This window comes from Tubulanus polymorphus, chromosome 4, assembly GCF_964204645.1.
Source record: "Tubulanus polymorphus chromosome 4, tnTubPoly1.2, whole genome shotgun sequence".
NCBI classification, from domain to species: domain Eukaryota; kingdom Metazoa; phylum Nemertea; class Palaeonemertea; order Tubulaniformes; family Tubulanidae; genus Tubulanus; species Tubulanus polymorphus.
Genome location: NC_134028.1, coordinates 7,635,896 through 7,649,502, shown reverse-complemented (window position 1 = coordinate 7,649,502; position 13,607 = coordinate 7,635,896). Strand labels below are relative to the sequence as shown.

At 37.8% G+C, this 13,607-nt stretch overlaps 3 protein-coding genes across 4 annotated transcripts in view; 1 reads left to right on the top strand and 2 right to left on the bottom strand.

The window, feature by feature from the left end:
• The window catches only part of LOC141904097 (uncharacterized), a 145,874-nt gene extending 140,246 nt beyond the window's left edge, over positions 1 to 5,628 (bottom strand). Inside the window, exon 1 of the mRNA XM_074792571.1 lies at positions 5,463 to 5,628. Coding sequence (XP_074648672.1) covers positions 5,463 to 5,498 — 36 coding nt within the window. The 5' untranslated portion in view covers positions 5,499 to 5,628. The remainder of the gene's footprint in view (positions 1 to 5,462) is intronic.
• A 464-nt stretch (positions 5,629 to 6,092) lies between these two features.
• On the top strand, positions 6,093 to 9,500 carry LOC141903987 (IQ domain-containing protein K-like). Its single transcript, XM_074792415.1, has 7 exons — positions 6,093 to 6,288; positions 7,075 to 7,323; positions 8,034 to 8,131; positions 8,315 to 8,367; positions 8,637 to 8,714; positions 8,790 to 8,874; positions 9,160 to 9,500. Exons 1-7 carry the CDS (start codon positions 6,234 to 6,236, stop codon positions 9,412 to 9,414), a joined length of 873 nt encoding a protein of 290 aa, XP_074648516.1. The 5' UTR covers positions 6,093 to 6,233; the 3' UTR covers positions 9,415 to 9,500.
• A 629-nt stretch (positions 9,501 to 10,129) lies between these two features.
• LOC141904583 (acidic phospholipase A2 PLA-1-like) lies at positions 10,130 to 12,588 on the bottom strand. Of its 2 annotated transcripts, none has more exons than XM_074793195.1 (5): positions 12,525 to 12,588; positions 11,816 to 11,862; positions 11,502 to 11,682; positions 10,821 to 10,945; positions 10,130 to 10,380 (listed from the first exon to the last, which is right to left on the bottom strand). In XM_074793195.1, the coding sequence occupies exons 2-5, from the start codon at positions 11,856 to 11,858 to the stop codon at positions 10,184 to 10,186; spliced, it is 546 nt and encodes a 181-aa protein (XP_074649296.1). In that variant the 5' UTR covers positions 11,859 to 11,862; positions 12,525 to 12,588; the 3' UTR covers positions 10,130 to 10,183. The 2 variants fall into 2 exon arrangements, with proteins under 2 accessions (XP_074649296.1, XP_074649297.1); XM_074793196.1 differs by lacking the exon at positions 12,525 to 12,588 and adding an exon at positions 11,952 to 12,051.
• Between the last annotated feature and the right edge of the window lie 1,019 nt (positions 12,589 to 13,607).

The window sequence follows — 13,607 nt, the reverse complement described above, 5'->3', positions numbered from 1 at the left end:
GACCATAAGAAGACGATCCCCGAACGACAATCTAAAGCAACGGAACTGCGTGGTATATCATATTATCGAGCATAATTTTTCACGAAGCCTCAATGACGTTTCAACGAGTATCCAACACGTCCAGCAGTTTTGCGCACATATTCGAAGCAAACCCCAGGATTTCCGAATACGTATTATCTAAGAATGGGGGAAGGATTAAGAGAGAATAATATATTCGCCCCAGCGCACAAATTGCTTATAACGCATAATGGCCGGCCAGCAGGAAGGGTTAATTGACCCCTGTTCATAATCATGAATATTTGATAAGCATAGAAGGAACATTGAATCAGCTACACGAGAGAGACAGAGCTCAATACGTATCTATTGGACAACATATCTGGGGAGGGGGTCGGCAATCCAAAGGGCTATTTTCCATACTTAGAAATATAGCATACAATTTACGATGCCCTTGCGACAAACGGTATTTAAGGCTGAATTTTTACCGATATCTGCGCTCCAGATGCTCATGGAATGCTTTGAACGGTCCTATTTTTCAAATTCTTACGACGAGTACCCCCAGGCCCCCTTAGCACTTTACACCACTGGCATGTGCATCGCTTGGCGTCCCATTCAGCTGCGACATGGTGCCCCACAAAACGGCCGAAAACCGGAGGATCTGTTCTGAGATCGCGGTGTTTTTTGCTCAAAGGTGATTACACAACACACATACGACTGTAGCCTACCTCCGAGTCTTTAATGTCGATGTGAGTTGGTCGTCTCGGCGAAGCGGGCATGACTTGCTTATCGAGCACGATGTGGGCCGTGGTCGGCACTAAGATCGCGGTCATTATCTCTCTCTCTCTGCCGGTATACCGTCGCGATTTTACTACGCAATACCGTGTGGTAAAAATAATGCAGTCGACTCGCCGGTCGTTGTTGTTGTCATCGACCGCACGCACTCTAATCCACGCACGTTACGACGACAACGGACGAATGTCTCGACGCGTCTGATTATAAAGTTTTGTGCTGAATTAGTCACACCAGCACAGAGTACGCAGTACAAGCATACGACAACGGGGCTGAGTTGGTCGGAGTCCGGCGTACGCGTCCAAATCCTTACTTGTCAATCTCAGCTGTTTTTATCGATAAGCAATTTCGAATAGCGTCTCGTTTCTCATTACAGGATGATACAACGATTACGCCATCTGTCTCCCCTATTTCTAGGTAATAAATTCGTACGAAGAGCATTTCGGATTAGTCCAATTTAACGTAATAGGGCGGGGAAACTATTAAATCCACTTAAGGGATTTAGAAAGTTCGGTTTCTCTCTCTCTCTGTCGGATGATCGCGCTTGTTTGTCGATCGGATTCGAAAAACAAGAGAAATCAATGACTGAATAATAGGAACGAGAAAAGAAAAGATTTTTCCAATAAATAGATTTATCGGGGAGGCACTAGGGACCATACGGATATAATGAAGGCTGGGAATTGAGATATCACATCACATCAAAAGGATTTTGTCACCGGAGATCTCATGAGGGAAACATGCTGCATTATCTACCTACATTAAAACGCATGAACCATATTTTTCATTACCTCAGTTGGCTGATTAAAGTGCATGGGCTGATTTAAACACATGGGCTGATTGAAGCGCTGGGGCTGATTAAAGTGCGTGGGATTGGCAATGCGGCAACGACCAAGGACAATAAAGAAAATTGAATTACACAATTCCTATCGGGACATGAGACAAAAATGACAAGGACAGTAATGCACGATGGTAGCACAGCCACACTCACATTTGGAGAACAGATAATTAGTTTAAAAACCATGATATACAGAATTTAAAAGATTAAAAACAAATTTTATTTACCAAGAATTAAAACCAAAATACTCAACGTTTTAACTCTCACTAGAGACCAATGCCAGGTGTGATATCAACACCTGACAATGATCTCTATTGAGAGTTCGGACGTTGTGTATTTCCATTTTAATTCTTGATTAATAAAATTTGTTTTTAATCTTTTAAATTCTGTACATAGTGGGTTTTAAACAAAATAATGCGCAAATTCTCTAGGTTATCAAAAGGATGAATGAATTAATTATGTTGATCACAAAGCCATTAAATAGGAAGCACACATCAGTCAAGTTGTCACTGGTCTCGTGAATCCAGGTTTCATGGGTTCATCTATACCTCTCTCCCCCATAAGTAGGTAAAGCAACTTCGAACCTGATCAAATGATGCTTTAGAACTCAATGAACTACTTGAAAGATGGTAGAATAGCCCGTACACTCAAGAACTGATAATCAGTTTAAAACCCACTCTATACAGAATTTAAGAGAGTAAAAACGAATTTAGCAACAATTAAAATCAAAATGCACAAACGAGATCATCATCTCTAGTGAGAGTTTGAAACCTTGTGTATTTTGATTTTCATTCAACAAAATTCGTATTTAATATTTCAAATTCTGAATATAGTCAGCTTATTACTTGAAAGACTTAATTATACAAATCATTTTCATACTATAGCAAAACAGTACATTTGCTATGCATTCTTCAAGACACAAATTAATTTTCAGTACAAGTAAACTTGATCTATAGTGTCTAGACTATACCCACTACGATACACTTCAAATAGGTTCTTAAATTGGCTCTGCGGGAAATGTCTATATATTAATACAATCACAAATCCGTACAAAGTACTTAAGTTTACTGTTTAGTTGATTAACATTGGAATTTACTGCAATGCATCTCAACAAATTAATGCCAATTAGTTTACAAAATTGTACCCAAAGTCTAATCATAGGCAGTTGGCTAGCACTTCGGTCCCTTGTAACAGGAATCAACATTTCAAAATTGCATTTCATGAATCATGAAGATTTATGGATCACTCACATAAAATAGATATATTTCTTCAAAATCCTAATTTTCTAAGAAAAAAAAACTCAGCTGTTTACAGCCACCAAATAAAGCCAGGTGTTCAAATAGTTGATGTAGAATCTTCTAATACATAAAATCGTATTTCTCCAACAGAAAGAGACCTGCAATATTTAGGGTACGTTATATAGAGAGTATTATAGGCCTACGTTTAAGTGCAAAACATATTGCTTAAATGCCCGGGTGAACAGTTTTTTTTAATGCACTCGGCATGTAGGATTTGGAGAACGTCACTCTCGCAATTAAGAAATTATCGACAGCTATTAAAAAATGTCAGTCAATTGTTTGTAAACACAGTGAACCATTTATGCACACATACGCGTAGTTTTCAACACAAAACACCCTATATGCACGTAGTGCTAAATATTCTATAGATAATGCGAAAAATTGACAGATATTATTACGTCATAAATAAGAGAATCTAACTGATTTTATACTCTCTGTTAGAACGATCTGTTGTAATGGACACGTTTCAGGTGTCTTGAAATTCATTATAAGCCTATCATGGTTTCACTAGAACTCTTCACTATCCTTATATAACAGCTAAATGTTTAAAAAAATATTTTCTAATGAATCTTCACAGTTAAAAAGATCCGATTGTTACGTGTCTACTGTATTAGTAAAAGTTTGACATGTTTATTCTACGAAATATGCTTATTTTGAAAAACCAGCTTTTTTCTAAACTTGAAATCTCTTAACGCTTAAGCGCAGGCGATTTCTCGATAGAGATAAAAGATTTCTTAAACCTTATTGAACGATAAGGATATGATTATCGAGCGCTTACCTGCTCTTGTGTCGGTTCGTTACGACTTCTACGGTAGGATAAATGATATTGCGGCTGGCCGTAGCTCGAATGGTTCGTATTATAATTCTGACTATTCTCGAATTGCGTCGCCATTTTCAAATTTTCATAAGTTACACTAATCCGATTGAGATCTCATAAAAGTTTATTCCATAATATTTAAAAAAAAACGCTCATCAAAAATATTCCTCACACACGCTCTCGCCATTAACAGACTGCCGCCCGCGCTACCCTGCGCACACATTGACAACAGGATCAAATACCGTTTCAGCAGGTAATTTATACTCGTAATTAATTTTTGTTTTTACATTTGCGAATCTAGTCTTTCGACCAGCACCGATAAACTATCGATAATACATCGGAAATCGAAAGAAAATTCGATTTTCTATTCGACGGTAGTTCATTACCCAATAGGTGGAAATTTTTAGAAATGATTCGAAAATATTCGCCCACTAGACGTGCCAGGTTTATTATATTGTATATAGGACTGGTGTCATTCATCAATACTTAAGAGCAGACTTGAAGAGCCGTCTGTCCTCAACGCCTGCACACACCTCCACCTCCTACTACCCTTGGCAATATACCAACAAAAATAACCCAGTTATTTCTATTGCCAGAGAGGGCAAGTTTTTTCTATAGAATTTAAACGTGATATAGGCCTATCGAAGGGTGATTTTTTCCATATTAAATGTCAAGCAAAATATATTCGGCGTAGGCCTAGTCTAATTTTTGCAAATCAGTCAGTCAAATCAGACTGTCAAGTTAGTCGAAGTAGAAAACACAGATATGATCTTCATTCTGGTTTTTTAGACGCATTATATATGTTAAACATACCGCGTACTAACCTACTAGCCAGGAAATGAAATCTTTTGTTTTATAGATTTATAATTTTGAAATCATAGGGAGAAGACCCAAAGCAAGTTAGATAAAAATGAAAGCCAAAAGTGACTTGTGCAAATAGCATAGGCCTATTCTATAAGAAACTTCACCCATTTCTTTAAGGCCACTAAATATAATGTAAGGTTAATATAGGATATACGATAGAAACGCATCTTCTGAGAAATCATTCAGATCCAATTCTTTCCAAGTCATTCTTCTTTTTATGTCATAGTCTGTCTATACAAGGCTTATAGGTCAACTTTGACAATAATCCAATGAGTCGTTGTATGAGCCAGTTTTTTTATGCAAAAACACAATTCAACGGACAACGGCCTTAGGCATTAAGAGTATTTTAAGAGTGCCTATTGTATTGTGCAAGCACAACTTTACTGTGAAAATCATTGGCAAAATTCAATACCGGCATTTCTTTTCTCAAATTGATGCAGACAGCAGCATCATCAGTGAAAGCATGATACAGAGCTACAATAATCAATGACAGCACCCCTGGTACAGAAGTTACTCCACTGTGATGAGGTCAGATATAAAACCAGATTGTTTGCATCATGCATATGGCGACTGCAAGAGATGCAGCATTTAATTTATTTTTTTGGAAGGGTCATTTTAGTTCACGACACAGGCACAATTGTTAGGTGACAAGTACTAGCTTAGGTTTGCGAACTCAAAATCAGTCCACTTCCCCCAGCTGCTGCGGTGCCAGAAATGCCTCTCCTGATTAATTCAGGAGCTCAAGTTCGACGTCTAGGGAACGAGCCCCTGTCACCTGTCTGTGTCTGTGAGTGTGACGTGAGCGGTGAATGAATCAATTAATTGGAAATCATAAAATTAAAAAGAAAGACTAATTACATACCCCGGAAATTCCATTTTCCGTGTCTTCCTTCGTCATTTTATGCGGTTATTTCCACGTCTAACGGTGTCTCTCGATCAGTGGGATTATTGCGAGTAAACACTAGATTTTAAGCTGAGGTAGTAAATTTGCACTCCACCAGCATCTCATTTGCCGGCACGAAACGGCTATCCCAGGGGTATATCCCAAGTATATCCGTCGCAGGGAATTTCCAGAAATCCCCGGAATCCCAGAATCGTACACTAAATTACGGCAGGGATAGTAAACTGCACTTGAACTTTTATCTTATTACTCTATATAAGACAAAATTTATAGGGAAATACATGCAACTAAATATTAATATAAATACAAGAGTCCAGTTCCCGGTACAAGTAAGATTTAAAAAGGGGAATTAACTATGTAAACGAAGTATACACAGGCAAGCGAGTAGTCCGTGCCAATGATTAGGAAATTCTTCATCTTAGCAACGTACTTTTTCCGCGTAATAATATCTTACTAAATCAAATCAGAATCCGAAATACGTTAAGATTTATTTCGAATTTTCTTGAATAAGTCAAATATCCAGCTATCTAATTGCACTCTTGGAGGTTTTTATTCGCATTTTAAGCCATTTAAATTGGGATCTTTTTTGCGCGTTTGTAGCGTTTTTGGAATGCGCTTGGGTCAGATAAACAAACTTCAGCAAATTTTGTGGATTCTGATACTTTTCCCAAGAGATTTTCGCCGATTTCAGTAAAAGAATGCTCATATCGTAGTAGTTGTAATCCAATCGAAATGGCTCTTTTAACCCGAGTTCCTGAGCCGAATATATGGGATGTTATATGCAAAGGTAAGCCGCAAATGTCAAAGTGATTCTCACCACCAACCACTGCCGTGACACTGTCCACACAACTACCACCTCCACGTCCACAGCAAACACTAGCCTGCAATAGGCTGCATCTGATTCTGAAGTGTTCTGACTTTTTGGCCCGTGCCCTACCTGACTCAGTTTCTCATGAATATGTTTAACTCCTAAATTGATTTTTGATAAACTGAATGAAGAAATTAGGCCTATCATTTTCAGTGCCAGAGCTTAACGTTTAATTGTGAAACTGGGGCCCTGCTCTGCCACTTCCCTCTGACATCTAATGTTAATGATATAGATTATAGTATCTATAGGCTAGATTCAGAGATGTGGGCACAATTAAGGTGTCCCTCATGATAGTGTCTATGAACCAACCATAATAAATTCCATCATGTTGAACACTGCAGTCTTAAATAGACACCAATTAAACAAACATATCGATGCCATTGCAATCAATCAATGACGTAGTTAATAATACTGATCAATAATAAAAAATATATTCGCACTTCGCGACACACTGCAGTTTACAGTTTCAACTTTCAACAATTATAACGATGTAGCCTAACTTATTACCGTAAGGCTGACCAGAGAATATGAGTTGGGGGAATCGCCTTCATTGCTATATAACTATAATCCCGACCTTCCCCACCCTCAATCCCCAATACAGTAGCTTTCCTGAAAGTTTTGGTTAAAAACCAGTTAAATCCAGAAGGCAAATCAAATTAATGTTATTGTTATTATGTTAAATGTAGATATTATTTTCTTATTCAGAATTCGCGGCCAAAGAGTCTTCATTCGTGGACGATACGGAATCCGTAGCCTCCGAGCATATCGATTACAATCCTGCGATTCATAATCCTGTCTTCTATGGAAAACGACACGCTAAAGTGCACATCGATGACATAGATCCTGATTTCGATGCAGCTATCAGTCACCCAGCTGCTGTAGGATTTGCATTCGTCGATAAGCCTGATAAATTACCGCCTCCACCAGCCCCGACCCCTCCAAATCATAAAACATGTAAGTTAATGCAGATTTTCTAAGGGACCATTCTGCAGTTCATCTATTGTACCTAGACAATAGTGAGGTACATTCAAATCCTAGATGATCCGAATCAAGCAGGTTCTACTCTTATAATGTTGTGCTGTTTTCCATAAAACAAAAACTGACTCCTCCATACTCGTCAGCAAAGAGGCACATTTCAAAAATTCCCGAATGAGCCTGAAGTTACTCCATATCTAGTTAATGCCGTGTGAAATATTAGTCTATTTGATTACAAGTTCATCCTCCCTTGGCAGGGATATGTACCTGATGGCATCGTTAGACTCGTGGAACAAAACCCTGCCACGCTAGACCTGGTGCGCGCAGGTACATGCGCAGGTTGACTGCAAGAAAACTTGTGGCTCCAATCAGATCGCCTGTTGTATAATCACTGAGGCAAATGTCATAGAAAAACTGAATGGAAAACCCTGGGCTGAAACAAAATGGGATATCTGATTGGCTAATCTAAGCTGAGCACTTGGTCTAGTGTTGCAGGGTTTCGTGCTGTGGTGAGTTTTGGCAGGGTTTTGTACTAGGCTAGTCTCAATGCCATCAGGTTCGAATCCCTGCCAAGGAAAGATGTAAAGGCATCTGGTTTATTTACTTGATCAGTGGTATGGGTCGTGCTGAGGGCTGGAACTGCCATACCATATTTCAATATTCATCTTATCTTGTCCATTTAATTTCAGGTTCACCGAGAGAGTATTTAGAACACTATATATTTCCAATTTTGTTGCCGGCGCTCGAAGAAATGTTGAAACAAGCAAAAGAAGAGCGGTGTTTTGAGGTAAGTCTACTTTTCTCAATGATTATTAAAATTCAGTACATGTAATCCATATTTCCTATTCAAGTACCATTTAATTTGTTTGATGCCCTTTAATAAATGTTCAACGATCAGTGTTACATCTACAGTTAGATTTCATCGTTTAAACTTCGTGAAACTTTTCATGTTTGTTTTTCATGTTTTCAGAGGAGACGAACGAAATTTAACGCACTAGATTTCATTACCGAATATTTGTACACGTGAGTGTTATTTCATGATTGATTATTACTGCAAAATTTCAATGGAATGTCATCTTCAAAGATAGATGAGCAAGAAAAAAATCAACCTAAACCAGTCTTAACGTTATATTTAACTGCTTGACTCTCTTGAGTGCGCCACACAAGTGACACTCGGATAAAATCATAATCCTATCTTGGTCTTTAGTTCAGTGTCAACTTTCTATGGACCCCTAAAGCCGAATGTCCATTAGATTGATTTCTATTAAAATGCTTGTGTTATTTCATTTCAGGAACAACCCAAGCTTTGATGACAGGAATGGTATGATATTATGGGATATCGACTTCGTAAAGAATTGGCTCAAAGATCAGTAAGTTTCTTATTGAATTCATGACTAACGTTTGCCACGAATAAATAGTAACTTATCGTTGATTTATTTTTGCAGTCCTCGGCCACCATTACCTTTATCATTATTGCTGAGTGAAGAGGAAGCAGCTCTTCTTGTACAATCTCATTGGAAAGGATATTTGGTATGCTATACCGATTCGCCATATAAAGTCATTTATCCTTTTTTTTCGATAACATGTCGCAGGTTTGGGATTTTGGTTCAATATCCATAGTTAGATAAGACTCAAAACTGTTTGAATGGATCCCATTTAGAAAATACCCGTGGATCAGGATTCATCAAACTGACAACTGGGGAACTAGATCCTGTGTGCAAAATACAAAGCTTTGCCTGTAGAACTTTATCTTGGTGGTGAATCTCTTAGTTCGATTCAATATTGATCAGTTTTATCGCTATCGGTTCTTCACAGGTTCGTAAACAGCCAGATATTCAGGAATTGAGAGTTTGGCAAAAAGAATGGAAAGAAATCAACTCGAATATCCGCAACAAAGTCGATGGATTTTGGGCGGAGGCGATGCCCGAAGCCGACGTGGAAATTTCCGTCAACAATTCGGAGGCCGATGGTGTAGAACAAGCTGCAGAAATAAACCAGAGTTCTAGCGTCGATGATGCAGAGAATTTAGAAGAGTCGGGGATGAAACAGGAAACCGAAAAAATCGAATGAATTAATTTTTTGATCAAATGAATAATGAATTAGATTATTGAAATTGAATGCTGTAAATCCGTCCATTACTATAATAGAAATTGTTTTATTTTTACTGAAATGATATAAAGTTTTTGTTATTTTTCGACGTGAGTTTGTTATATCTGGTATTGAGAAGGTTATAGGCCATGTGACCAGGGCCAAGGGAACCCTAACAAACATTATTCTACAAGGAATCGTTATAACGGCTTCAGGAAGCGTGTGGAGGCCCGAAGAGGATTTTGTCTGGACGACCTGAAGACTTCGACGGCCGATTAGCCGAGGATTCACGGGGCAATGTTCTCCCCGTAAGATATTCCATTCGAAATGAAGATTTCTCCCAGAATTATGACACTTGATCTTTCGTAGAAAATATTTCTTATCAATTTTCTTTCATTCAAGACTACCGGTAGTTATTACATTGAGCGAAAAACCACAACTAAACAACTCCTGTTGTTTCTTTTCCTACGTTTCGGGGGAATACTTCCACTCATCTGGAGAGTTTATCTGAAAGGACTTTTCAGGTTTTCAAGACTTGTCAGATTTTTATATCGTGGGCTTTCAAGACTGGAAATAGTCTCAATACTATTTACAACCAGTTATTGCCTTTAGTCAGGACATCCAATTGATGATAATGATAACTCAACGAACCATAGAAACTGAAAGCATCGTTTTGCGAAACGAATCTTAATGGATGTATTAGTTTTCTTCAGCAAAAGAAATGAGACATGAGGTAAGTCATTAATATTCATTAAAGCCCGAAAATCTTTTCTAGAAACGTCTTAATCTTCATGGCGACGTCAGCGAAGAAGTCGACGATCTTAGTCCCAATAGTTTTTGACTTGTATTTCTTCTTGTAAACGTGATTCCACTTGCCGAAACACATTGCCCCTGCCCGGTCACATCCGCATAGCTGATACTTGCAAGATTCTGATTGTGGATCATCGGCTAAGTAAAAAAGAAACAAATGGGATGAATGAGGGTTTAAGAAGCTTCAAACTGTATTGTATGATAGCTGATTCAGCAGGGGTGGCGCGAGTTACCGGGGAATTCCTCCCTAAAAATGCGTGTAGTAACCCAATATTCCATGCGTGAATACTCCTTTTCCCAAAAGCTATAGCTTTTAATCTTAATTATAGAATTAGATCCACCCTTGATTCAGGCCTAGTTAAAGTGCCAATGCCATCCATATATACATTAAATCTATCAGCACGTTTTTGTGAGAGTTTTCGCCAGTGGCCTGGCACAAACGAAAATGACCACGCGAAAACGAACGTTCGTTTTTGTGCGGTTCTTTTTCTGGGTTAAATGATTTTGGACACATAACATATAATCATTTGAATAATTGACACCCGTGGAACTGGGCGATGGGATTGGATAAAGCTTACTGCAAACGATCTTATTGTCTTCATCCGACCAATGATAGCCGAGTAAGTAAACTTTCAAATTTAACCACGATTCGCAAACTCCGTTGATCAAACGATCGTAACAGTGGTCATGGTGCATACAGCAACTAAAAATATATATTTATATATACAAGAATTCGATCATAAAGTCATCAACCTCCAGTTATGAATCTCTATGTATGGTTTGATCGAAGAGAATTTGAAGGCCTGAGTCCAGAAGAAGAAAAGGCATTTCTCGCTTATAGAGCCATGTTGAATGCCACTAGCTGTGTCCCGCATCCCACGCTCGGTATTTTAAAATAAATACATCCTAAAAGATAATAATTCCGGGGGGATGAGTGTCAAATTTGCAGCTTTTAACTATCTCTGTCTTAAGGCGAAAACCCACTGTATATACAGATTTTAAAATTTTAAAATCAACAATTTATTCGATCAAAAATTAAAAAGTGTCATTCGAACTTTTGATCGAATTAATTGTTGATTGTAAAACTTTTAAATTTGTATATACAGTGGGTTCCTATCTTATTATCTGTTCTGCGTTTGAGTGTGGTTATTTTACTATCTTTGTCTGGATGAAAAGGGGGACCTTTAAAAGCTCCCCGTCGAGTCTTTTCATTGAAAAAGATAGGAAAAAACTCAAACGGAGCCAGGTGTTTAGCTTACTTATCAATTTCATCGACTGGTTTACCACTGCCACCAGCCCCGCACCAGTTTCCGTAATTGTTGAAATCGACAGCGTCGCGTCCAGTCTCCATCGTGATCATACTGCCGAACTGGTCCAACCTACGCAGTTCAAAATCTCCCGGATCTGACACGGCTTTCTTCCCCGATATATCCGCGCATACTGGAGAAGAAATTGACTAGTAAAGTATTTACAAATCCTGCAAATATTGTCGATTGTTACAATGATGTAAACATTTCATGAGATTTAATTGTAGGCCCGTATCAGCGCGTATAAAAAAGAATGAAAAACCAACCTGCTAAATTGATGGTGGATAAAACCAAATATATGTAGATCATATTCCTGGAATGATACGAAATAATTCTAAATAATTGTACGGTGTAGAAAATAGTGAGCTACTTTTTAAGCAACTATGATCCGTTCCGACCCACCTTCTGAAGAAGTATTAAAAATTTTCATATCATGTATCATATCATATATAAATACAAGGAAAGTGTGTTTCAACTGTATTTTGTCGCGTGTATATCGAAGGCCAAGCATAATTGCTACTAGTCTCGACGAATTTTTCATTGCGTAGTTATTTCAAAGCGACTCAAGATTATGTCGTATAGACAAACTATACGACCTAATTTGACGAGTCGTTTTCTTTGGTATAATCCACGTGTCAAAAGACAGCAGAGGCGCACAGTATTATAATTCATTATCTTATTCAGTACGAGAGACATCGACTTAAGAAAATTCTACTCCAAAAGAATTCGGTTCAGTGCCTTGCGTGGGTTCAGTGCCTTGCGAATGTTTGTTAGTACAGCCCTAGAGGCCGCCAGGATCCCCCATTTAATATCTCCTAGTTAATCCGAATTGTGAAATTTACCTTATTTTGTAAAGTAGTTAAATGAAAAAATGTTATATTTTGTATATATACGATATTCAAAACCTAAAAAATATTAAGAAATATGATTAGTGATGTAATGATTTATTCGAAAAGAAGCAATTAACATTTTTACCTCGAAGACGCTTAAAACTCAGGCAACAAAAGGTCGTCGTATCTGTGAACTAACAGTGTGGTTATGATACGTGTTATTTTCAAAGCTTTAAAAGATAAGAACCTGTTTTATCTACAAAAAGGTGGAAATGTATCTATGTATTATAATTAATACATAGATAAATATTTTTATCTTTTCCACACAGATAAAAATCAGGTTCTCTGAGCTGCGTTGTGATCACGTTGGTTATGGTACTATTCCCACTGGTATTCCAAAGCTGGGATGTCCACGAAGAAAAAGAGTTAAATTACAGGGCTTAGCATTACCTAGCATTTGAATGTTTTTTTTTTGGGGGGGGCAGAGAAACCCGAAAAAAGTGCAGTTCTAATGGATATATTGATATTTTCAAAAGGGGGCACTTTAATTCCAAAATTTTTTGGGGGGCAACTGCCAAACTGCACCCTGTACGGTCCTGATATATGTCGGAAAAAGCCAATAGGTCCCTCCGTATAGTGCTTGTAGAGAGATTGACTAATGTTGGTTATTGCCGAACTCTAATATTTATAAAGACCATCGTTGAACATAAAAACGAATGTTTAGTTCTCGCCAAGAGGAATAGGCTTGTCAGTTAGATTTCAGTGCGAATTATAAGTCGCTGATTCCGTTGGTGACCCGTGACTTCCAGCTCCAGGTCCTCGAAAGATTAAACGACAAAGCTCCAACGCCTGAGGTAACCATAGTTTATTTCAACTAAAGACTATTCATAGTTAACAAAATCATGGTGTTTACAAATATCGGGTATGGAAATTCCATCACTTAGCTATTGCACTCAAAAGCGGAAAATCATCAAGTATTATATACATATTCTTGATTTTCAGGACATACAACTAATTATATACTTTGCGACTCGCAAATTAAACAAAACAAACATACAAACAACAAGTTATGCCTTTTTGATTACTTGGATTACGGATCAGCCTCCCAGAATTCTACAAAAACCATCAAATAAAAAGAAAATTTTTTGGCCTTCGTGTTTTCATCACAATTTTTCAATAAAAGACAATTTTTGTGATGCCCGTCTTTCGATCTAGTAACTTGGAAAAG